Source organism: Leptodactylus fuscus, chromosome 2, assembly GCF_031893055.1.
Source record: "Leptodactylus fuscus isolate aLepFus1 chromosome 2, aLepFus1.hap2, whole genome shotgun sequence".
NCBI lineage: Eukaryota > Metazoa > Chordata > Amphibia > Anura > Leptodactylidae > Leptodactylus > Leptodactylus fuscus.
The window spans coordinates 256,234,257-256,260,001 of record NC_134266.1 but is presented as its reverse complement, the minus strand read 5'-3'; the positions used below and the strand labels follow the sequence as shown (position 1 = coordinate 256,260,001).

At 43.6% G+C, this 25,745-nt stretch overlaps 1 protein-coding gene across 1 annotated transcript in view; it reads right to left on the bottom strand.

Moving 5' to 3' along the window:
- The window catches only part of CWF19L2 (CWF19 like cell cycle control factor 2), a 95,609-nt gene that overhangs the window by 16,629 nt on the left and 53,235 nt on the right, over positions 1 to 25,745 (bottom strand). The window contains exons 11-13 of the mRNA XM_075266118.1: positions 22,654 to 22,779; positions 17,209 to 17,346; positions 4,350 to 4,562 (exon numbers count right to left, since the gene is read on the bottom strand). Of these exons, the coding sequence (XP_075122219.1) occupies positions 4,350 to 4,562; positions 17,209 to 17,346; positions 22,654 to 22,779 (477 nt within the window). The remainder of the gene's footprint in view (positions 1 to 4,349; positions 4,563 to 17,208; positions 17,347 to 22,653; positions 22,780 to 25,745) is intronic.

The following is a 25,745-nucleotide window of genomic DNA, read 5'->3' as shown; positions in this document are numbered from 1 at the left end:
ATTTTAATGTAATCAATCGACGCCTCGGATTATGATTTTGGCAAAAATAATTTGACAAGTAATTAGAACGACCTCAATGTGCAAAGTATCCGCGGGATTAATTACATCTCGCAGAACGTGGAGACCCTCGCTGCATCTCTAGCAGAGGTCACGGAAGGCCTCGGTGGGGCCAACGCACCTGTCAAAATGCGAATTACAGAGCTGCACGCAGCACAGACGTGTAACCGATGACAGAATATCAGACAACATGGAGATCTGTATGATTTCAGCACTAACATTGTGGCTATAAGTGACATTTAACCAGACCTAAAGTGGCAATATAATTACATTATGTGTAGACAGGACGGCAGCAGAGCATGACCCTCAGGGCATGACTACACCTGCTACCATATCTGCAAACCAATCTTACCCAGGATCACACAGGAGACAAGATCTGGATTTAGAAAACTCACCTCTCCGACCATCAATTCTGAACCGGTAGACATTGCTTACATACGGTAGATAGTAGTAGGACAGGACTAGAATCATACTCTGCGCTGGCTGTAGCAGTGACATGTCAATACTACTGCGGTCAGTGCTGCTGCCACTGACATGTCTATGACAACAAGTCTTCCCCGGAGGTCAGTATACAGGCTACGATGGAACGGCAGCAGAGCAAGATTGGTCAGGATCTTATGTTTGCTTCTTTTATGAGAGGACTTTTCACCACCTCCAATAAGAGCAGTTCTTTATATTCTACTAAATGCTCCTACTCTGGCACAGTTGGGATTTTTTCTCTAGCCCACTCTGTTCCTGAGCAATCAATGCTGTTAGTTTTGGTGCCTGATATACTATTCAGACTCTGTACTGTCAGGAGGGCTGGAGCAGACAGGGGGTGTGATCCTCAGCTCTGATCTCTGAATCACGCCCCCTGCCTGACACCGCCCACCTGATAGTAAAGAACGTAATCAGCACATCAGGCAACAAAACTAACTGTGCCTGTTGCTCAGGAATGATGGGGGCTCGAGAGAAATTTTAGATCTGTGTTTCAAAAGCTGTGAGCTTTTCAAATTTAAACATGGTAATGTTGATGGGGAAAACCCCTTTAAAGAGTTCCTTTCACCACCTTTGCTAAGTCCAGATCTTACATCATTTATTAGGTACTGTTCCACTGATTCTGGCACAGTTGGAATTTTTTTGTCTAGCCCCCGGCATTCCTGAGCAATATGTGCAGTTAGTTTTGGTGCCTGACATAATATTTTGTCTCTGTACTGTCAGGCGGGCAGTTGTCAGGCAAGAGCAGACCTTGCATCGAAGACGTCTGCACCGAGTACCATAGTCCTATATCAATCTGGTGCCTGACAAAGCAGATATACATCTATACATCTATAAAAGCCACTTCCTAGTGATCCATCAGAGACTCTATCCAGCGCGGTCACAAACGCATCAGCAGTTTGCTTCAAGATTTTGACATTTGGTTGTGACTGTACTTAAGCTTACAGAATAAAAGAGTATCCCTTGCTCCAGAGGACCTGTCCCTTCTGTTTGTTAGAAGGACGGTGTAATTCTTCATTTCACCTGCGGTGGTGCTGTAGGAAAACTGAACAGCTAATAAGAGGTTTCCTTACACATGATCACTGCGAATCTGAGCGGTGCGACACTCAGGTTATCGTCTAGGGAAACTTCTAAGAATAATGAGGTTGTCCAAGTAGAACAACTCCATCAGGGACTTAAAGGAAGTCCGTTACTAGAACACTAAATATCAACCCACCCTCATGCATAGATAGGTTAGGGTCACCTGAATCAAAGAGTGGTTTTCCCTATATATTGTTGTTTTTGTCAATATGCAAATGAGCTCTTTGAAACAATGAAGACGTCGCATTTGCTCCAGAGGTGTAAGCAGCCACTCCCTCATTGCTCCAAAGAGCTCTTGTGTATACCGACAGTGATATCTGAGCAAGGCAGGTAGTGAATCACAAGTTTGATCAAGGTGGCCCTAGTCCACGGGGCCGGGGTGATGTACCCTATTCCTCTCACCCCTTTCCCACCCTACTTGTACTGTGGAGTAAATAAAGAAAACAGACCCGGACAGCTGCTCTTTATGTGATCTGTACATGATCAGTTTACAACAATTCTCGCCAGTAAAAGGTCATTTTCCCGAAGACTAGTCCAAAATGAACACACTTTCCGCATCTCCGCACCGCCGGCCCCCTGCTTAGAGACAATATTGTTTTCATATGCTAAACAGAGAAATCCGTGTTGCGAGCTCCAGCAAACCGGGCTTGTTTAGAGAAAGTGTTGAGACAATACCCAAGTGTGCTGATATTTATTTTTGAGAAGAATATATTACATTAAGCTGTCTTCACTCTGACTCATCCAGTCCTGTCTATTGTCTGCAGCTGGCGGGAAGCCTCGCACCGTTCCCTGGCCATCATCCCTTTAATCCTGGTAAACTTATCTCACTCAAATTAACTGTAATAAAAAAAATGAGCCATCTTCTGGAAGGTCTGCTGAATTTTAGCTTCGCCCCTGTCATCCCAATAACTAGCATGAGACCATAATACAGTGCTGTGTCCCCCAACTAGTAATTCGGGAGACACATGTGACTCTCAGACCCCATAGCTGGTGACATATCCAAATCCTACAATGCCCTAGTGACAAAATATCACCTAAATTGATGCCCTATCCTCACCATTGGCTTGAGGATGGGATATCGGACTATCAGCTGTTTGAGCATTGCAAGTACTTACCAAGCAGAGCGCCCTACATTTGTGCAGTGGCTGTGCTTGGTATTACAGCTCAGCCCATTCACTTGAATGGGACTGAGCTCCTATCAGGCAATTTGGCCATAGTATGCTTGGAGTTCACTATTCATGGGATACCTATCGCTATATTTTAATATTTAATTTATAGTTTAATTTAATATTTTATGCAACATGAATATATATATATATATATATATATATATATATATTTCTGTTCCAGGAATAGGTTCCAGCAAAGATGTTGGGAGTTCACTTTAGTCACCAATATGTCCAGTGACTGACTGAAGGTGTAATATGTCCCATCAGGTGACATCGCTGGAGGTGGGTGAACAGGAACCAGTGGAGAACCAGGGAAGCATCAAAATGATGGTGGAAGGGGCTTTATTATCTGTCCCTCGGTCTAGGCTTGCCAAGAGGACCAGGAGATAAGAACCACGGCGCTTCACCAGATACAAAAAAAACTTTCTTTATTGAAGTCCAAAAGAACACAACGCGTTTTGGGCTTCTACTGCCCATTCTCAAGTGTCATGAAGTCTATGTTTGGGTCATAAGTGTCTCAGAAAGTAGGTGTGAGCCCAGGCCTATGGAAGACAGTGCAGGGATTGAGGGCAGTAGAAGCTCGAAACGCGTTGTGTACTTTTGGATTGCAATAAAGAAAAAACTTTCTTTATTGGTGATCCTTATCTCCTGGTCACCTAGGGTGGCACGGGTCCTGCAGCTGTTATCACCTAGGGATGAACCCCCCTACAAAGTGGTTCATAAGCTATTTGGTGGTTGTGGTCTCTCACAACCACACAAGGTGAGAGGCTCTTTGTCTTCTACTTACCAACTCACCATATACATCTCGGTGCTGTTCTTTGTTTTTGTTTATGTCTCAGGATTGTATAGAGATGTCTATATAGTTTTCAGTTCTCCCTGAGTTGGGGGGTGGAGACTAGCTATTATAATGTCTCCATTGCACAGCATACAGAAAGAAGAGGAGAATCTGCTGCACAACTCCTTCTCTCTTATTCAGCTCATCCTCCCTCTTCTGCCCTCACCACTCTGAAGAATGTATATACTGTGGATACCTTTCTGAACTGGCAATCCATCTCAAGCAACCAAGACGGGACATGTCTGCCTCTAGTTGCCCTCAGTTTAATGTCCCTCTCCAGATGCCCCAGTTTAATGTCCCCTCTAGTTTCTGCTGGTTTATACTGGGGCACCAGGAGAGGGACTTAATACTGTGGGACATTTGGAGGGAAACGTTATAATGTGGAGGTGTATAATGTTAGGGTGACTGTAGGAGGATTTTACTTTGTGGGGCACATGGAAAAATGATTGAGAATGGGCGGAGTCAGCGGAGAAGTGGGTGGAGCTAAATTTGCCGCGACACGCATGGCCCTCTAGAACCGTTACAATTTCTCATGTGGCCCCATGGGAAAATTACTTGCCTCACCCCTGGGTTAGAGGGAGGAAAATAGCATAAGTAGTGACAAAAGCAGCTCATTTCTTGGATAAGATAGATGACAAAGTTGCTTATATGGTTAATTTATGCAAATGCCCTCCAGAGCTGCTGAGTGTGAACATTCCCTTAGTGCCAAACAAACCCTCATCATTTCTCACCTTCACTCCTATGGCGATGATAAGATGCTTTGGAAGCTCAGCGTTATCAAAACAATACGGACATTTTTCCATCCTGGCAGCGAGTCTGCGATGTTCTGCAATGGCTTGTTGCCGCTCTCTCTCCTCTTCCTCATTTGCCCGCTCCTTCTTTGCGGCTTTCGAGACGAACATATCATCCAAGGTATAATAATCCTGGTCAGTCTTTTCTCTCAGCTGGAAACAGAAAAATCACCAACCATTTAGAATCATAAAACTTGATCACGTAAAAAAAATCTGTTATGGAAAATTGCAAAAAAAGTCATAAAAACAAATAAAACCTGACAATCATAATGGAAATTTTTCCACCTAAAATCAAATTCTGTTGACCGCATCTATCAATGCGAAAAAACAGGTCTCCTCAGGCAACTGCGGATTAATATTACACGCCGCCGGAAGCCAGAGATTGTCTAACTTTTGCTTTTTTTGATCTTTTTTCATCCGTCTCTCCATTGGAGAAAAAACACAATGGGGCACAATTTGTAAAATCCACAATTTTCGCACCAAATTTAAAGCCCTGGGAAGTGAGAGACTGAACCTTCTGGAATTCGAAAATGAGTGTGACTCCTATTAGAATTAGACGGACTTGTGAATTTTAATTACAAACCCGACGCATTTTCTGGCCGCAATTTAGACAATTTGTTCAAGTGGCACAAAATATACAAAATATTTTAACATTATCTATTTTATACATGGAAATACATATTTATACATTTATTTTGATGGGTCTTCCAGCTCAAAATGGATTTTTCATACTGAAGGCCTATCCACACCAAGACCCTGAACAGATGTTCTGGCGACCTACAGACACTGGAAGCCGCTGCAGTGGACAGGCGGTACAAGTAATAGAAGTGACATTGCAGCCCATCAAACTGCATAGTGGTGGTCCTGGGGAATTACAGTGCTCAGGGGCGTTACTACAGGGGAGCAGCGGTAGCAGCTGCCACAGGGCCCGGGACATTAGGGGCCGGGTGACAGCCGCTACCTCTGCGGATTTTGGTTTTTTTACTAGGCTGTTACCGGCTGGAATAACTCCAGCTGGATACGGGCCCTAATTACTTACCAATCCTGTCAGGGGCCGGGATCGGTAAGTGATGCCGCTGGCCCCACAAGCAATATTATACTCGGGGGTCTTTTTCAGAAACCCCCCCTTCCCCAAGTATAATGATCGGAGGCCCAGGAGAGGTGAGGGAACATAAAAAACAGTGTTACTTACCTCTACAGGTTCCAGACAGGCTTCGGGCCTACTTGTGTGATGTCCCTGATGTCACATGACCCATGACCCGAGTCAAGTAACGTCCTGGACGTCACTGAAGGTGGCCAACACCACCGAGGAGAGCAGCGGAGTCAGGGAGAGGTAGGTAACAGTGTTTTTTATGTTGGTATCCCCCCTTCCCTGGTCTCTAATCATTATACTCTGGGGTCAAAAGTTCGCCACAGGGACCCCCATTCCTAGTTACGCCACTGACAGTGCTGATCCTATTACCTGAATGGGAGATGCCAGAACGCACACGCCATCTACCGAAACAGCTTCTGGGACCCAGAGGCTGCCGGATCAACTGATCTGTACAGGGTCCAGGTGTTGGACTCCCACAAATCACATAATATCCTGAGGATAGCCAAGCTGCCTGTTCGCATAGGATAGGAGTATAGCCAGAGACGCTTAGATGGGAATACTCCATATATAAAACATATATACTCCATATAATAACATATATAAAATATAATAAATAACAACTACAACAATTACAATAATCATAATTATATATATATATATATATATATACACACACACACACGAGTATGTATATGTATATATATAAATATATATATATATTTTTTTTTTTCTTTTTTTTTTTTTTGCACATAGGTGGTGGTAATAAGCACAACCTCCTGGTGTGTAGAAGTTACCAATATACCGGCAGGTTGCCCTTTTATCCACACCGTTTCTGCCGCCCCATTCTAGCCTTGAACATCTCCCCCCATGTCTTATGCTAAATATGTAAACACTGAAGATCAGCGCTGATTATCTTCAGGAAGAAAACCGTCATCTTGATTACTATTATTTTTTTTATTTTTTATTTTTTTTTACTATATTTTCATTTATTTTCTAACAAAAATCAACCCTATCCACATATAAAGTAACCTGCAGAGTCTACAGATTTTTGGAAGGACGATGAATAATGCATTCATCTTTGATTAATATTTTTTAGAGTTTTTTTTTTTTACTACTTTTTAATTTATTTCCTTCAAATTCACATATAAAGTAACCTGCAATATTGTACAGAATTTTGGAAAAACACATTTAAAGGGTATCTGAGTATTCATGAAAAGCTGAAATATGTGCGGGGTCTTACTGAGCAGTCTGTTCTAGGACTGTATAAGGCTTCATACATGGTGTCCTATCAGTTTTTCGGCTGCTAAAGCACATTTTGCATTTTACTTTGAGGCTGTGGGTGTGTACAGTAAGGAGCAGTCTGGCCCCCTCTCCTCTCCATTATAACTGGATTGATTTGTTTATATGTGATTTTGCCAGTAGTAACTGTATAAGAGCAAACAAATAGCTGAAAAAGCCCAAGTAACCATCATGTAAAGGATCCAGAAACACTGAACTGCAAATACAAAGCAAATACATGCAGGTACCCACCACATTTTAGCATCTACCATATAGGAATGACACAGGAAAAGAGCACAGTCAGCTGCTTTCTATCTGTGAATAATTTCCCATCTTCAACCACACAATCAACCAGAAGTGCATACAAGTACATAGAGTTTATTCTTACATTATAAGCGGTGAGATGTACAGAATCTTCAGTCCTAGTAGTTTGCAGAAATGTGCAAGGCTATGAGGAGAACCAGCCCCTCCCATCTGCATTCAGTGTGTAAAGTCAGAAACCAGTTCTCCCCTCCCCTCTATGTCTTTCTTATCTGATGTATCTAGGGACAGACTTCCCTACTAACAAAGGAGCCAACTGTAAGTGAGCTAGAGGGGAAACACCTACTGGCAGGAACTTCATGGTCTGTTCACACAGCGGAAACCTTTTCCACTGCGTGAATTCTCCACGCGGCATCCCGCTTCTGATTAGGCCCGAATGAATGGGCCTAATCGTGAGCGAGTCTCGAGCCCCGGACACCACAGCTGACTCAGTTAACAAAATCTCAATGTTCCTGCATGATTAGAACCCGTACTCCAGTAATAAGCAACGAGAGAAATAAGGGGAAATTAGACAAGTCAGCGGATTTTGATGTAGGTTTTCACAGAAAGGAGCCAAAATCCCTTAATAAATTATATTATAATATTTATTAATACCACAAATGCTGCCAGAAAATAAAAACATATAAGAGTTTAGGTACACTTTACCCATCCACTACACTAGACTAGCAGGAAAGGACGTATTAACCCTGATTTTCTCCAAGCTTTTATGGTGGAGTGGTGTAGTGAATAGGTTAATACCAGATTCCACGTTGAGGCATTAAAGGGATTATATAGTTTTTTTTTTCTAGTGTTGTATGCTGAATGGCCACTTTATTAGAGACCCCAGGGATGGTACGGCTTACCCAAACACGGGTCAGTTGAGTTCACCCCTTCATGTCAACTGTATACTATATGGAAGCTGTACAGTTTCAGCAGGACAGTGCACCATGCCACAAGGGTTATATCGTCATGGACTGGTTCCAGGAACAAAACCATAAATGTTCCTTGCTTCCTTGACCTTTACAGTCCCCAGATCGTAATACTACACAGGATCTCTAGGATAAGGTAAAAAAAACTTCTTACCAGGTCATGTCGGTGTCTCCATCTAGTTTGCAACAACTGCAAGGCGTTCTCTAGGCCTATATTCTTCTAGAACAGTCTGACCTAGTGGAATCTATACAGTATCGCAACATCAGGCTGCGGTTCTGAAGACCAGAAGAGGTCTGGCGTGCTCTGGTTGTCTCTAATAAAGTGACATACAGTGCATATGTACTTGTAGATACAGTATATAAACAAGCACACAAGTCAGACTCATAAATATTCATACCGCCAAAGATAACGTTGTTATAGATAACCAAATATCCTTCCATGAACTCACAATGCCTTGGGCCCTTAAGCCCTAAAGTCAATGGATTGAACTTCAAGGCATGACAGAAGAATCCCCACACCTAAGAGTAAAAGAAGCCTGAGAGCCACATCTTTCTCTGTAGAAGACATCCCTGACAGCCATGGCATTTCCAAGTAACCTGAAGCACACAGGGGTCCCCCTAGAGAGGGAGTCGTCTGACCATGACCAATACTCGCCCCTTCTGGGAGACGTACAGGATTTGATGGGATGTATAAAACACATGGCTTATCTCTAGAAGTAATAACAATAGAATCAGGTATGACAAGTCATAACAGGGAAAATATAGAGTTAAAGGGGTTTCCCATTAAATTTGAAGACAATTGAAAATTAAACATTTTTGCACATATATATAAAAAGGTAAAGATTTTCTCTAACCATTTTAGTGGTGACAGTCTCTTTGGCTGCCAATGGATACGATCATGAAGGCAGGAATTTTCTAGGTAAGAAACCCAGGAATGATGTCCTTATTGTGGTCGGGTTATCTTCTCATATATGTAGTGTCGTCCTGATAACCAACCATGATGTCCTTATTGTGTCCGGGTTATCTTCTCATACATATACTGTCCTCCTGATAACCAGCCATGATGTCCTTATTGTGGTCAGGTTATCTTCTCATACATGTAGTGCCCCCTCCTGATAACCAGCCATGATGTCCTTATTGTGGTCAGGTTATCTTCTCATACATGTAGTGTCCTCCTGATAACCAGCCATGATGTCCTTATTGTGGTCAGGTTATCTTCTCATACATGTAGTGTCCTCCTGATAACCAGCCATGATGTCCTTATTGTGGTCGGGTTATCTTCTCATACATGTAGTGTCGTTCTGATAACCAGCCATGATGTCCTTATTGTGGTCAGGTTATCTTCTCATACATGTAGTGCCCCCTCCTGATAACCAGCCATGATGTCCTTATTGTGGTCAGGTTATCTTCTCATACATGTAGTGTCCTCCTGATGACCAGCCATGATGTCCTTATTGTGTCCGGGTTATCTTCTCATACATGTAGTCTCCTCCTGATAACCAGCCAAATGATGTCCTTATTGTGTCCGGGTTATCTTCTCATACATGTACTCTCCTCCTGATAACCAGCCATGGTGTCCTTATTGTGGTCAGGTTATCTTCTCATACATGTAGTGTCCTCCTGATGACCAGCCATGATGTCCTTATTGTGGTCAGGTTATCTTCTCATACATGTAGTGCCCCCTCCTGATAACCAGCCATGATGTCCTTATTGTGGTCAGGTTATCTTCTCATACATGTAGTGTCCTCCTGATATCCAGCCATGATGTCCTTATTGAGTCCGGGTTATCTTCTCATACATGTACTCTCCTCCTGATAACCAGCTATGATGTCCTTATTGTGGTCAGGTTATCTTCTCATACATGCAGTGTCCTCCTGATAACCAGCTATGATGTCCTTATTGTGGTCAGGTTATCTTCTCATACATGTAGTGTCCTCTTGATAACCAGCCATGATGTCCTTATTGTGGTCGGGTTATCTTCTCATACATGTAGTGTCCTCCTGATAACCAGCCATGATGTCCTTATTGTGGTCAGGTTATCTTCTCATACATGCAGTGTCCTCCTGATAACCAGCCATGATGTCCTTATTGTGGTCAGGTTATCTTCTCATACAGACGTTCCTCCTGATAACCAGCCATGATGTCCTTATTGTGGTCAGGTTATCTTCTCATACATGTAGTGTCCTCCTGATATCCAGCCATGATGTCCTTATTGTGGTCAGGTTATCTTCTCATACATTTATACAACTGAATGGGCCCGGGTAGAGGTATTTATTATATTTATTGGCCTACTAGCAGCCATATAATATAAAATATCAACAATAAGTTTCGGAATATCCCTTTAATGTATCTGGATAATAACCACAAAACATACAAGCCACATTAAAAGGGCAGATTACAATAATGAATGTTACAGCAGGCAGGAGGTTATTGGAGGCATTTTAGACATCTAAAGATATATTGACTTCGCATATCTGATCCTGCACACCGGTCTGTGTGTTATCGATCCGGACTGAACGCTAGTTTTATTGCTTTCGTTCTGTGTCACACATTATCATAACTGTGAAATGTATGTAGCCCTCGATGTACGTCAGACGCCGGCGCGATGGATTTCTTCATAATGAGGAGTGCACATAAGAGCTCGTCCTCTACTTAGAGAAGCTTAGAAATATTCACAAGGTGTATACAAGAGATCAATCACCCAGGACCCTTAATGGATCAATGGATTACAGTGCTCTTGTGAATGCCGTGACCCCTTGACTCTTTATGGCAACCGTCGTCTCATTCATAGTGGCCACGCAATGTAATAACAGTCTCTTCCTTCCACTTCTATGAGAAAAGCTTGTAATAAAATTGCACGTCCGCCATGTATCAGGCGGTATGTGATATAAACAGTAAAGCGGTCACAGCGTTCGCATGAGCTCTGCAGACCCGATCAGTGGGAAAACAGGTGTCGGATCCCGACTGATGGGTCAGTAATAAACAGGAACTAGACCCTCGAGATATATAAATGTGTTTATTTTACCACGTGGTTAGTGTTTGGTGTTCCTTTAAAGGGGTTTCACCAAAACAGCTGCCACACCAAGCACAGCCGCTATATAAACGTATGGTGTACTTCTTCCGTTGCTGGTGGTCAAACTTCTAGGCCTGTGGCAGAGCCGACTGCGCATGCCTACAGGCCACAAGAAAATGGTTGCTTATTTAAGTAAGCGGCCATTTTTCTTGTTGCCGCGGGCATGCGCAGTCGGCTCTGCCTGAGGCCTAGAAGTTTGACCTCCAGCACTGGAAGAAGATGCGTGAAGAGGACGTTCCAGAGGAAGAGGTGGCACTGGAGATTTCTCTTGCAGCATTGGGGACGCCCCCAGTGCTGTTTGAGCGCTGGGGACCGCCCCCAGTGCTGCGAGAGAACTCATTTCCATACCAGTGAAAACTGGGATTTCTACGGAACGGCGGCGCGGAGAAGACATCTAAAGGTAGGAGAAGAATAACCTTTCTTAACACTATCCCTACATGTCAATGAGGAAAAAATGTGTATTAATGGTAGAATCCCTTTAAGATAGGGGCCAATTTGGCCACCTGCTATGATGAGAGGTATAGTATGACTATATTCAAGTGAATTGGACCAACTACAGTTCCTTGCTGGGAGCACCTTAGCTGCGGCACCTTCATTCTCAGGAGTAATGGAGACCCAAGAGGTTGTGATGGTATATCCTAGCCATATGCCATCAGTTTAGAAGACCCCTTTAATGCTGGCTGAATATGCCTTAAAACCCAGTACAGCTTTGGATGCAAACCCAGCACAGTATACACAGAGATAACAGCACAGCACTGGGCAGCCATCCTCCTATGGTAATACAGACAAATTGCAAATGACCTTGCGCTCGGAGACTGCTGTCACATGAATGAGTGGGTGGTGGAAACGGATTATGTTATTAAAAGCTGCAGTAAAAGTAATATCTGGGTGGAAAGACCAGCTAAGGAGATGCATCTACATCTTCAGCCTCTGACAGAGTGTATCCAAGTTACCTGAAACGCAGCAGTTCCATTGTCCAGACACCCACATGGAGCAATGAGAATGAGAAAAATAACAGCGGGGAGGTGAAATGCATTTTTCATCCTGCAATATTCGCCTATGGCCAAGATTCTCCGCTATGTAGCCGATCACCTGGCTATAACGTTACAAGCTCTAGATGCAAATACCCCAATTATTTTTCCCCGTGTATCGGCTCAAAACCACCAAATCCATGGCCTGGAGGCCCGTGAAAAATACTGCAGTGTGCAAGCAGCCACTAAGGATACCAGACATATTTTGTCAGTGCATGCATGCGTGTACATGTGTGTGATCCATGTGTATGTACGCGTGTGTGCATGCACATGTGTGATCCGTGTATATGTATGCGTGTGTGCACATGCGTGCGAGTATTTGTGTGTGTGCACGTGTGATCCATGCGTATGTATACGTGAGTGGTCCGTGTATATGTATGCGTGCATGCGCGCATGTTAATCATGTGTTTTTGCATGCGCAGTGCAAGTGTCCATGAGTGCGGTAGTTGTGTGTGAGTACGCATGTTCGTCCGTGTGCATCCATCTGAGTGTGTTTGCATGCATGTGTGGTCCGTGTGTGTGTGTGGTATTTATGGGGTGACATTGTGGTATTTGTGGGGTGGTGTTTGTGTTGTGTGTGTCTAGAGGCTCTGATGTTTGTGTGGTGTTGTGCTTGTGGGTTGGTGTATGTGTGCTGTCTGTGTGATGTTTATATGGTGTTTGTGAAATGTTTGTGTGTTGTGTGTGGTATTGCGGCCCCTTTAGCAGCGACTCTTCACAACTGTTGTTTTCCCCTCAGCGCTTTCACTTTTCCCCATTATAGGTATAGGGCCTAACTTTAGGGACCCCAATCTCATGAAGGGGGGACGCTAGCGAGATGTAACTTGCGCAGTATTCTGCTCCTGTGGGTGGAGAGGGGGTGTGCCAAATTTCACCCAAATCGGGTGAGAACTGTGGATTTGTATACACCGGACAACTACAAATCTTGAGTTATATATATATATATATATATATATATATATATATATATATATATATATATATATATATATATAGGTAGATTAAAGAAATACGTTTCCATCTCCATTTGTCAGCCTACTTTTTACATAGAAGCCTATGGAGAGGGTGTAGGGGAGGAGGAGGTTATTAGAAAGGACACAAATAAGGGCAGCTGCAGCAGCTATGAGTGAAGGGGCTTCTGACTCTGCTGTATCTTTAATAAGGAGACTACCACAGCACATCATGAGGCAATAAATCAATTAACAGCCTCCTTCTCCCCCTCCCCTCTCCATAGACTTCTGTGTGTATTAGTAATTTATGAAGGTGTTTTATATGTAAACAGTAACATCTACAATGTCTCGATGTTGTGGTAATTAAAACCATTCACCAAAATATTAGTACCCAATTAGTACCTAGAGTAAAATTTATATTTATAGATTTGGGTGTCTACTCAAGTGGCTGGCAAACTTCAACCAATACAGGAGATACTGTCATCAGAGTCTGCAAAGGTTGCTTGAAGGTGGAACTTTGTTTTAAAGGGTCCCTGAGTTTTCATCAAAAGTGGAAATAACTGCAGGATCTTGCAATGTTCTCTGGTTGTATAAGCCTTTATACATGGTGTTCTATCAGTAGCACATTTTGCAGAAGGCGTATAAAATACACAGCAGTCTGCCCCCTCTCCATCCATTACTACTAATACTGGTTTCAATACACAATTCTGCCAGGAGTAACTGTAAGATAGCAAACAAATAGCGGAGAATAGTGCAATGGTCCATAATTTTGGAGACCAAGGTTATGATGCAGGAAAGCTGCCTGCTGTCTATGACTATAATCCCATAAGCAATAACACAAGCAGAAAGCGAGATGTAGGTAGATAGACTCTTCTTACACTCCTTGTTTGATATGAGAGATGCAGACATCTTTGAGCAGTGGACAAAAGCAACATATCTGTGAGTAGAGAAACTGTGAAGAGAGACCTGCCGCTCCCTTCACCATGTTCCTGTATTGAGCTTATTTGTTTCTAAAGACGGAACTTCCCTAGCAACAGGAAGTGAACAGCAATTCAGCAAGAAGTGACACACCTAGGAGGAGGAACTTTAGAGAGGTTCTTCAGGGAAGAAAAGTGTAAAGTTTTTGAAAAGTTGGTGATCATTTATGTTTTATACAGCTCTCAAATACAAATCAATAGGGTGTGATATAGGACAGAGATGAGCGAATATACTCGATCGAATACATTCGACGCATAGCTCCCGGCGCCAGCGAAGGTGGGAGGGGTAGTAAAAATTCGATGCCCAGGAAGTGTTTATGCAGTGGAGGTATTCAAACGAGTATATTCGCTCATCTCTATAGGACAGGACTGGTCCTCAGGACACTCTTTAAAGCAGCTCTCTGCTCTGGATCCAGAATATGCGACCCCTTCCCTAAACCTGACAACCCCCCGTAACTCTACTAGTACTGCTGTACGTATACACATATTTTTCCAAGGATTTTCAGCACTCTGTGCCCTGCAGGAGGTCGCCATCAGTTCCACAATAATCAATTAAGATTAATATTTTACGCATGTATCATGTCATCTGCTGCTATAAAAACAAGAAACAAGTGGCTGAGGTCTATGTGGACAATCTGGAGATCTCCAGTCAGGTCACGGCTGGAACGTGTGGCTGGAGAAGAGATTTAATTTAGTAAGAGCCATGCACAGACCTCGTGACATGTTCCAGTGACAGAGGGGTAATGCATGACAAGCCAGACATCTGTACTTAGTAATGATTTCACGCATTTGGCATCAGTCAGAAGCGATTAGCCAAACCCAGCTCTGATCATAAGCAATAACCACACAGATGCTGCACGATAAGACCGAGCAGTCTGCAAAATCATCTCTAATGTCCTAATACATCTCTCTATATTGGTACATTACACTATCATTATACTTGGCACAGAAGCCTCAGACAGTTATTTCGGGCATGGAGTGGTGTAGCGTAAAGCTCCTGGGCCTCAAGGCAAAATTAAAGCGAGTGTTGTCTTATGTGTTAGATAGGTTTTTGGGTTCCCTTGGGCACCAGGGTCTTGATGCACACCCTATAGCTACGCCGCTAGGTGGCACGTCTGTTTGATAACATCATAGAAGAGATGGCAGTGGAATTACCGTATATACTGCTGCACCCTTAAAGGGGTTTTCCTGGCTAAAAAAACATTGATGACCTATCCTAAAGAATGGTCATGAATATAAGAATGGTGGGGGGGTCCGAAACTCACCAGCCTCATCGACTAGCTGTTCTTAGCAGTAGATCTATAAAGAAATTGGAGCAAGAAGCGGACAGCTCCGCTCTCTGTCAACGTAGCTTGGCTCCTATTCAAATGAGCAGAAGTGGATCTGCAGTACCAGGACTGACCACTACACAAAGAACAGCGCTATCTGCTTCCTGTTCTATACTTTGTGTATCATCAGCTGAAAATAGGCAATCGGTGGGGCACTGGGTGCTGGAACCCAACAAAGTTGGTCAGAGCCGTGTCACCCCTACCCATAACTTATTAAAGGGATCCATGGACACATCCAAATCAGAAGGTCAACCTCAGATTCTTTGCAACAAACAGATCGTATTTGAATTGTGTGAACATGCCCTTATGTCACAGACCTCACCCCTTCTGTATAACAGTAAATCTGGAACAGTCTGCGAGGAGATTTTGCTGTGCAAGCTGCTTTTGAGCATTACTTTTTTTTTTTATAAAGGAGCTTTCATGTCTTCTGACATTGCGGTGTAATATATCACTGGTGTCCCTGGCCCTACAGCTTGCCCCAAGATGGTACACTTCCATAGCCTTGTACTGTCAGAGGAGGCTTCCACAGGGCGCAGGGATATCGGTGCTGAAACGAACGGCACAGATATCTCTGGCACCGGGGCGCATATCGACAAAGCTGTATGTCAGCTTTCTAGCGGTATATAATACCGCCAGTGGCACTCCTACAAAAATGTTATTCTCTGACCCACTAAAAAAGGTACATGGTGTAAATTATAGTGAAGGTAATCTCCTTATTGGTGCTGCTATTTATGGGTTTGGTCCTCAGCTGTGTCATGTGACCAACAATAAGACTCTCTTAGGGTAAATTCACACAGGGTATTTTGGTCAGGATTTGGAGGCCGTATCCGCCTCAACATTCTGACCAAAAAGACGGCTCCCATTGAAATCAATGGGAGCCGGTCAGTTCTTTTTTCCGAGAACCGTTTGTTCCTCCTCCTGGAAAAAGAAGTGACGTGCTCATCCTTAAGGCAGAGTCACCTTGTGACATCCGCCTGAAGACACTCCCTCCTCCCGACTAGGCCCATTCATTTGGGCCTAATCCAGAGCGGAGTGCGCGACTGCACCGGCACCCAGTCGCAGCTACCCTTATTTTGGACTGGAACCTGAAGCTCTCGCAGATGGGTGAGAGGACCTTTGGACAGGTAGGACTTTATATTCTCCATTATTTCCTGGGTATCAGGTGGATGGCAGCCGCTCATCTCCTTTCTCTCAATTGAAACATAAAGCAGGTTCAGCCAGGCAGAGCGCGGACGGTACGAGGGGGCTGGATTCATAACTGTTGCCCCAATTTTTTATTCAGACAGCTACAGTCTGAGACGAAATCTCATTTACAAACAGAACAATTCCAATTTCTGTTATGACCTACTACTCCTTCACATGTAATTGGAAATCACAGAGCGGGATTTGACCTATAGAAAGGGCATAAAACACTCACCTGCGTCCTCTCCCCATAGAAACAGAGCGGCCTGATCCCAAAGGAATGAGTTTCCAATGCTATGGACTGCAATGAATCTTCGCAGCATTGAGTATAATCATGTGCATGTGTAAATGGAGCGTTCTAGCATAGGACGCCATGGCTTTACCTCTCATAGTATTACACTGTGTATGAGATTGTGACGCTGTATACAGTAATACCGTAACGTGCTATTTGTTCACTCCATTGCTAAGGTTAGGTTCACAGTGATATTAGCTGTTACCTGCATCCTTAGGATGTAGATAAAGTTGAATGCAATGGCGGACATCAGTATGAAAAATCCATTTGGAACCGAAAAACCTCTTTAAATAGAACAAGATGGAGGTAGCCTAGTAAGAAGACTTTAGTGATTTCCCATTTCACCAATGATACCACACACAGTACCTTGGCTGCCATTCTCAGGTATAGTTTGTTCTGATCTTCGGCTGATCCCATCTTTTCTCTCTTGACCAGATCTTGCAGACTCTGATGGTCGTCATCATGGAAGTAGCGGACCCTCTCCTTATCGACGTGTGTCTCGACCTGCAACACAGAGCAATGCACAATCTATGTAAAACCGTGACTATCATACCCCCGAAAAATTAGCACAGTAAATTTTATGATGGTACAGTACATATATAGGCAGAATAGCCGAGCTCACCATCTAAGACGTCAGACATGCTAGAAATGTCTGACACATACTGGTACAGACTCTGGGACTCAAAGCTGTAGGTACATCAAAAAATGTCCATGATGGAAATACCCATTGAAATTGAAATCCTCAGAAGTTAAGACAGAATTACAGATAACCCCATAGCTCTCAAGAGTCCCCATTTCCGCGGGACAGTCCCAGTATCAGACTGCTGTCCCGTGGTCCTGGATGGCTTCCTACATGTCCCACTATTTCCCTGATGTGTGGGGACCGCGGAACTTCTAGCAGAGCAGACTGCGCAGGCGCAAAGGTCAAGGGAAAATGGCCGCTTGCACAGTATTGTTAGCGGTCATATTCCCGTGGCCTGTGCGCCTGCGCAGTCTGCTCTGCTAAGTTACAAGCCTGCGCCGGAAGAAGACACTGAACATGCGGACGAAGAAGGAGGCAGCGCTTGGAGACACTTCTCTGGCAGCGGTGGGGACGCCCTCATCGCTGTTTGAGCGCTGGGGCCCACCCCCATCGCTGCAAGAGAAATCATTTGCATACTGGTAAAAACCGGTATTTCTGAGGAACGGCGCGGCGGAGACCACATCTAAAGGTAAGAGACGAATAGCCTTTCTAAAGGCTATTCCGACGTCTTATCCACAAAAAAAAAAAGTTTTAATGGTAGAATCCCTTTAAGCTGGGGGCAATTGGAAAAGGACAGTTTAATCTCCTTCTCTAATTACCCACAATTTAATTTTCACTCCAGCTGCCATTAATTTGTCCCCCCTCCAGCTGCCCCAGTTTAATGTCCCCCCCCCTTCTTATTTCCCCCAGTTTAAATTGGAGCATTAGGAGAGGGACTTATTACTGTGGGGAAATTGGAGGGGAACATTATAATGTGGGGGCATATAATGTTAGGGTGACTGTAGGAGCATTATATTGTGTGGGAGCACGTGGAAAAAGGGATGAGAATGGGTGGAGTCAACACAGAAGTGGGTGGACCTAAATTTGCCACGCATTTTGTCCCTTTTTCTGTTCCTTGAAAGCTGGGAGGTGTGTAAGCCTACTATATTATCTTAAAGGGATCCTATCATTCAGATGACATTTTTTTTCTAAGTACCACGTCGGAATAGTCTTAAGGAAGGATTTTCTTGCCCTACCTTTCATTGTCTTCTCCGCGCCGCCGTTCGCCTACAATCCCGGTTCTTGTTGGTATGTATATTATCTCTCTCTCAGCACTGGGGACGAGCCCCAGCGCTCAGCCAGCACTGAGGGCGGCTCCAATGCTGCGAGAGAACTCTCACCAGTGTCGCCTCCATCTTCGTCAGGAACGGCCTCTTCATTCTCTTCTTCCGGCAGTGTCTTCTTACTTCTAGGCCTTGGGCTGAGTAGACTGCGCATGTCCACAGGCCCTGAGAACACGGTCGCTTACAATACTATGCAAGCAGCCATTTTCTCGTGGCTTATGGGCATGCGCAGTCTGCTATGCCCAAGGCCGCTGGCTTTAGAAGTTACAAGTCACCGCCGGGAGAAGAGGCTGAAGATGATGCTGCTGAAGAAGAGGAGGCAGCGGATGGAGAGAGTTCTCTCGCAGCATTGGGGACGCCTTCAGTGCTGTCTGAGCGCTGGGGCCCGCCCCCAGTGCTGCGAGACAGCTAATTTACATACCAACAAGAATCGGTTTTGTAGGCGAACGGCGGCGCAGAGAAGACAACGAAAGGTAGGAGAAGAATAGCCTTTCTTAAGGCTATTCCGACGTGGTACTTAGAAAAAATGTCGTCTGAATGATAGGATCCCTTTAAAGTGCACCTGCAATGATAAAAAAAAAAAAAAAAAAAAAAGCTTTGTACTGGGGAATACTAGAAACTTTATAATATATTTTATCAAAGAAATATGTTTCCTTCTCCGTGTATCAGGAGGAGTTACTTCTTATACAGAAGTCTATGGAGAGGGGGGGGGAGGAGGCTAATGGAAAAGACACTCATACACTACAACTGCTGAGCTCTGCTACATGTAACTAAGACAGCTCTATAAACTCCACTATATCTGGTAAGACAATGCTTTATCAGAGTACAGAATGAGGCAATAAATCAACAAGCCAGACGTAAACCCCTCCCCTCTCTTCATAGACTTCTGTATGGATAACAGATATAGATGCTATTAGAGATAACAGTCAAGGGTGTCAAACTCATTTTTTCCAAGGGCCAAGCGCCAAAACTCATTATCTCTGCAGTGGAACCACCGATTCAAAACGGGAAAATACTCTTTGATTCAGATGATCTTAACCTATATATCGGCAGGGTTGGGTTGATATGCCGGGATCTGGTGCCTTTAAGAGATCATATAAGATTAGATGACTATGGCAGTTTTCTTCCAGAAACAGCACCACTCTTGTCCTCAGACTGTGCCTGGTATTGCAGACTAGTAACAATGAACTGAATAGCTTAAGATGTAATACCAGAAATGGCCAAGAGACCTGAGTGGCGCTGTATCTGGAAGAAAACAAAACATAATCTTTTCTGGAAACTGATTAGTCACGGGAACCATTATAGTACCTATGTCGATCAGCATGGCTCCCACACCATTGGGCAGATTTCTAGGAAAGCTGGGTGATAATCCCTAGAAGACCTGACAACTACCAGTCATCTGTGCACTTTGAGATAGGCCTTCTAAACAATGCCAAGAGGGCACACGTAAAGCCCTGCATCTTTATGTAAGTCTTAAATAAGGCTAAGTGTATACAACTGTATGACAATGAGTCCTGAATGGCCGCACCGCCTATACCCAATAATTGGAGCCTTGTATAATGTGCTGCGTTAATATAACGGGTGCAGGGTAGATCTATCTTGTATCTGCATGTGTCGTGACTATTGCAGAACATTTCCAAGGAGATGGACCTTGAATAAAACACCCTTATAGCGTGAACGTGAGCCGTTAATATCAATAGAGAGCATGGTAGAAAATACATTTACATTCCTTCCCCGATCTACCAGCCCCGAAGCTCATCTCTACCGACTGCGTGTGGTTAATGAACCGTGTATGGGCAGAAGGGGACAAGGGGACACGGCGGCTCGGAGTCCACAGAGGAGATACCAGGTGGGTTATAAAGACCAGGAGAGCTGGATTTCACTCGGAGCTGTGATACGTACTAGGGTCCATCTTACATTTCTGCTAATGTGAACATATAGGTACGCAGCCACTGAGGCGGACACATACAACATAGCCTACAATAAAAATAAAAAAAAATCGGAGATAATGTTTTCCAAAAGGAATAGATCGCCAATTATATTATATTTTTTTGATCGTACATATTTTATTCAATTTCTGTACAAGATCATGGGAGCTGCCATCTTGCCTGAGCTTCTCCTCTATTAACAGCACTTAGTGGTTTGCTTTACAGCACTCTCATGGCCATAGCCAGCAATAGTCTTCTAGACATGCTCTGTGGAGGGGGAGGAGCTAAGCTGTGACATCATCTATTCTCAGTACTTGATGTAATGATATACGATATATAGAGATGAGCAAGTACTATTCGAAACTATTAGCATTTATCAATAGTCGCTGCTTCACTGATTCCAGCACAGTTGGAATTTTCTCTCTAGCCCCCACCTTTCCTGAGCAACAAGCACAATTAGTTTTGTTGCCTGATGTGCTATGTAGATTCTGTAATGTCAGGTGGGCGGTGTCAGGCAGGGGGCGTGCTTCAGAGCTGCAATCAGAGACAACCAGTGTCTGAGCTCACAGTCATCCCCCTTGTCTGCTCCTGCATGACACCGCCCACCTGACAGTACAGAGCCTAAATAGTATATCAGACACCAAAACTAACAGCATTGGTTGCTCAGGAATGACGGGGGCTAGAGAGAAAATTCTAACTGCACTGGAATCAGTGGAACAGCAACTATTAATTCATGTAAGAGTTGAACATGTTAGAGGTGGTGAAAGATCCGCTTCTTGTGATCAAAGATTTGACAATGATGGTTAGGTCTGAGCTCATGTGACTACTCTATTGGAAAATCAAATCCTTCTTCACTGTTCTGGGCATTTTTAGGGTTTATTCACATTGGCTGCTTTGGTTGAGGTGCATTAAAGCAGATCTGGTATTAGCCTACCCACAGTATGGGGGCCGGTATGTTCTCCAAATAGCAAAACAGCAATAAAAATATAGTGCCATAGATAATAGTGAGTGTTAGTACATTGACTGCAAAAAAGATTGGGTGCTCCCCTGTCGCTCCTGTTGACTTCTTTCTTGAGGTTAGCACGGTTTACAAAATTGCGTTATAGTCTACGACTTATTTTTACGTTAGCCAAACACAGCTAAGAAAGGCAAATGGTAGCCAAAAAGATTTTAAAAATACCTTTCATGTCCTCTACCACCACTGGAAAGCCAACAGTCAGCTTTGCCGGTATCTGCCCTGAGTGCAGAGCTATCGGTGCAGTTAGTTTTGGCACCCATTATCACTGCATGGTCAGGGGGGTCTTGCGGTCATAGAGGACCACTAAGAATTTCCCACCAAAAGTTTGCTATAGTGGAAGATAATCATTACGAGAAGAATATGTGGCCAACCATGGAAATAAGGAAAGCTCCACTTAAGCGACATCATTGGCTGATGGTAGGTTCACACTAGCATTGGGGTCTGCATGGGAAACCAAAAGACAGAGACCCTGTCCACTTAAAAAGCTGGTACCTGCAGAAACCTGCGAAACTCATAGGCTATAAAGGGGTCCATGGTTTCAGTTAAAAAAAAAAAAAAAAAAGTCCTCCTTGCAGGACTTTTTTCTCTGAGGATTTTAAGTGGAATCTGCGACTTCTATGGAGACTCCACCACAGATGAGAATCCAGCCTAAGACAAAACAAAATTGGCTTGCCTAAACCAATGGACACTCTATGAGACCACCACTCACAATGGTATTAAAAAGTGGTTTTCTAGGTGGGTGGTCTTCTTAAAGAAGATATGCATAACATATGGAAGAACTGAAATCTGGTTTGTATAAGGGGTTGATCTTCTCAAACAGGTGGTCTTTCAGGAGGGTATTACTATATTATCTTCTGGACAGAAAGCAGGTATGGAGGAACTAGGTGAACTAGGAAGCATACAGATCTTGAAAATGGATGGATAGATGGATAGATGGATAGATAGATAGATAGATAGATAGATAGATAGATAGATAGATAGATAGATAGATAGAACCTAAAAAGATCACCAAAAATTTACCAGTTGTCTCTTCCGCCTTCCTCCCCGTGGTTCTGCAGGACCTGCCATGGAGTTCACTGGCCAAGCTCTCCCGGATTGATCAGTTTTGACCAACAGAATTTCTTGCTCTTCTCCAGGTCCCGAACTCTGCAAACAAGCGAGCAAACACATAAGAAAGCATCGATACAGTACAAATCCCCATCATCTTCTATCTACTACTCCAGACTAAGGAGTCGGAGAGGTACGAGGCTTTCACCCATGCTCCATTCCACGTCTCTCCAAGCTATCCTCCCCCATTAGCGACGTGGAACAAGATTTCCATCTCCATAAATTCATAATAAAACTTTCAAGGTGTTGGAACAGTCTGAACTAAACATTTGCATAAAGTACTTAAGTGGCAGCGCTGGACTTTTTCTTTCTGAAGTGGATATTAAATTATTCAGATGTGCAGAAGGCGTTTAACATTTATTGCTAATGAATCTCGCTGTGTGTTTCTGCCCTTTAACAAAATGATTAGGCCTCTTCACCAGGGGAGGGGTTCTTATAAGAGGCGAGCGGAATAAAACTAAAATAAAAGACGACTGGAAGAGGGAGGATACGCCATTATCTTGTGAAGAGTGGAAGAACGTGAATCTGATGATAGTCGGTGACCACACAGGGGAGGACGGACATGCAGAGAGAGAGGCTGGGTAATATCGAGCTGGGACGGCACATTTTGTGGTAGTATGCTAGGTATGGTCAACAGAATTTTGGGACAAATTTCATACTTTTGATATACAAGGTTTACATACTGAATTTAAATATATGTATACTTATGTACATACAAATCTTAGGCTGCATTTACCTATATAGTTATCAGGAGGACACTACATGTATGAGAAGATACCCTGACCACAATAAGGAGATCATGGCTGGTTATCAGGAAGACACTACATGTATGAGAAGATAACCCGACCACAATAAGGACATCATGACTGGTTATCAGGAGGACACTACATGTATGAGAAGATAACACGGACACAATGAGGACATCATGGCTGGTTATCAGGAGGACACTACATGTATGAGAAGATAACATGGACACAATAAGGACATCATGGCTGGTTATCAGGAGGACACTACATGTATGAGAAGATAACATGGACACAATAAGGACATCATGGCTGGTTATCAGGAGGACACTACATGTATGAGAAGATAATCCGACCACAATAAGGACATCATGGCTGGTTATCAGGAGGACACTACATGTATGAGAAGATAACCTGAGCACAATAAGGACATCACGGCTGGTTATCAGGAGAGACATTACATGTATGAGAAGATAACACAGACACAATGAGGACATCATGGCTGGTTATCAGGAGGACACTACATGTATGAGAAGATAACCCGACCACAATAAGGACATCATAGCTGGTTATCAGGAGGACACTACATGTATGAGAGGATAACCTGACCACAATAAGGACATCATGGCTGGTTATCAGGAGGACACTACATGTATGAGAGGATAACCCGACCACAATAAGGACATCATGACTGGTTATCAGGAGGACACTACATGTATGAGAAGATAACCTGACCACAATAAGGACATCATGGCTGGTTATCAGGAGGACACTACATGTAGGAGAAGATAACCTGGCCACAATAAGGACATCATGGCTGGTTATCAGGAGGACAATACATGTAGGAGAAGATAACACGGACACAATGAGGACATCATGGCTGGTTATCAGGAGGACACTACATGTATGAGAGGATAACCCGACCACAATAAGGACATCATGACTGGTTATCAGGAGGACACTACATGTAGGAGAAGATAACCCGACCACAATAAGGACGTCATGGCTGGTTATCAGGAGGACACTACATGTATGAGAGGATAACCTGACCACAATAAGGACATCATGGCTGGTTATCAGGAGGACACTACATGTATGAGAGGATAACCCGACCACAATAAGGACATCATGACTGGTTATCAGGAGGACACTACATGTATGAGAGGATAACCCGACCACAATAAGGACATCATGGCTGGTTATCAGGAGGACACTACATGTAGGAGAAGATAACACGGACACAATGAGGACATCATGGCTGGTTATCAGGAGGACACTACATGTATGAGAGGATAACCCGACCACAATAAGGACATCATGACTGGTTATCAGGAGGACACTACATGTAGGAGAAGATAACACGGACACAATGAGGACATCATGGCTGGTTATCAGGAGGACACTACATGTATGAGAAGATAACACGGACACAATAAGGACATCATGGCTGGTTATCAGGAGGACACTACATGTATGAGAAGATAATCCGACCACAATAAGGACATCATGACTGGTTATCAGGAGGACACTACATGTATGAGAAGATAACACGGACACAATAAGGACATCATGGCTGGTTATCAGGAGGACACTACATGTATGAGAAGATAACACGGACACAATGAGGACATCATGGCTGGTTATCAGGAGGACACTACATGTATGAGAAGATAACACGGACACAATAAGGACATCACGGCTGGTTATCAGGAGAGACATTACATGTATGAGAAGATAACCCGACCACAATAAGGACATCATGGCTGGTTATCAGGAGGACACTACATGTATGAGAAAATAACCCGACCACAATAAGGACATCATGGCTGGTTATCAGGAGGACACTGCGTGTATGAGAAGATAACCTGACCACTATAAGGACATCATGACTGGGTTTCGGACAAGTTCTAGACTATAGAAAGTCAATCAAGATCTCAGATTGTCACCACTAAGATGGTTGGAAAATTTAAAGCTTTAAAAAATTTAAAATTATTTTTATTTGTAAAATTGATTAACTATTAAACTGTAAAACTTATATATAGATATGTTCATGGAAAAACCCTTGAACGTTTTGTTATGTTATACTTGGTTCACACTACTTCTGCATATTGAAGGACCAGAACGACGGAGAAGCAGACTGCTAAAGTAGTGGCAACACATTGACATTTGCAGCCGTGATTTTGCGAAATAACGTGGTATATACGATCCTAACTCCCATTGAAATGAATGGGAGCGTTTACGGCGCGCAAAATCTCACACGCC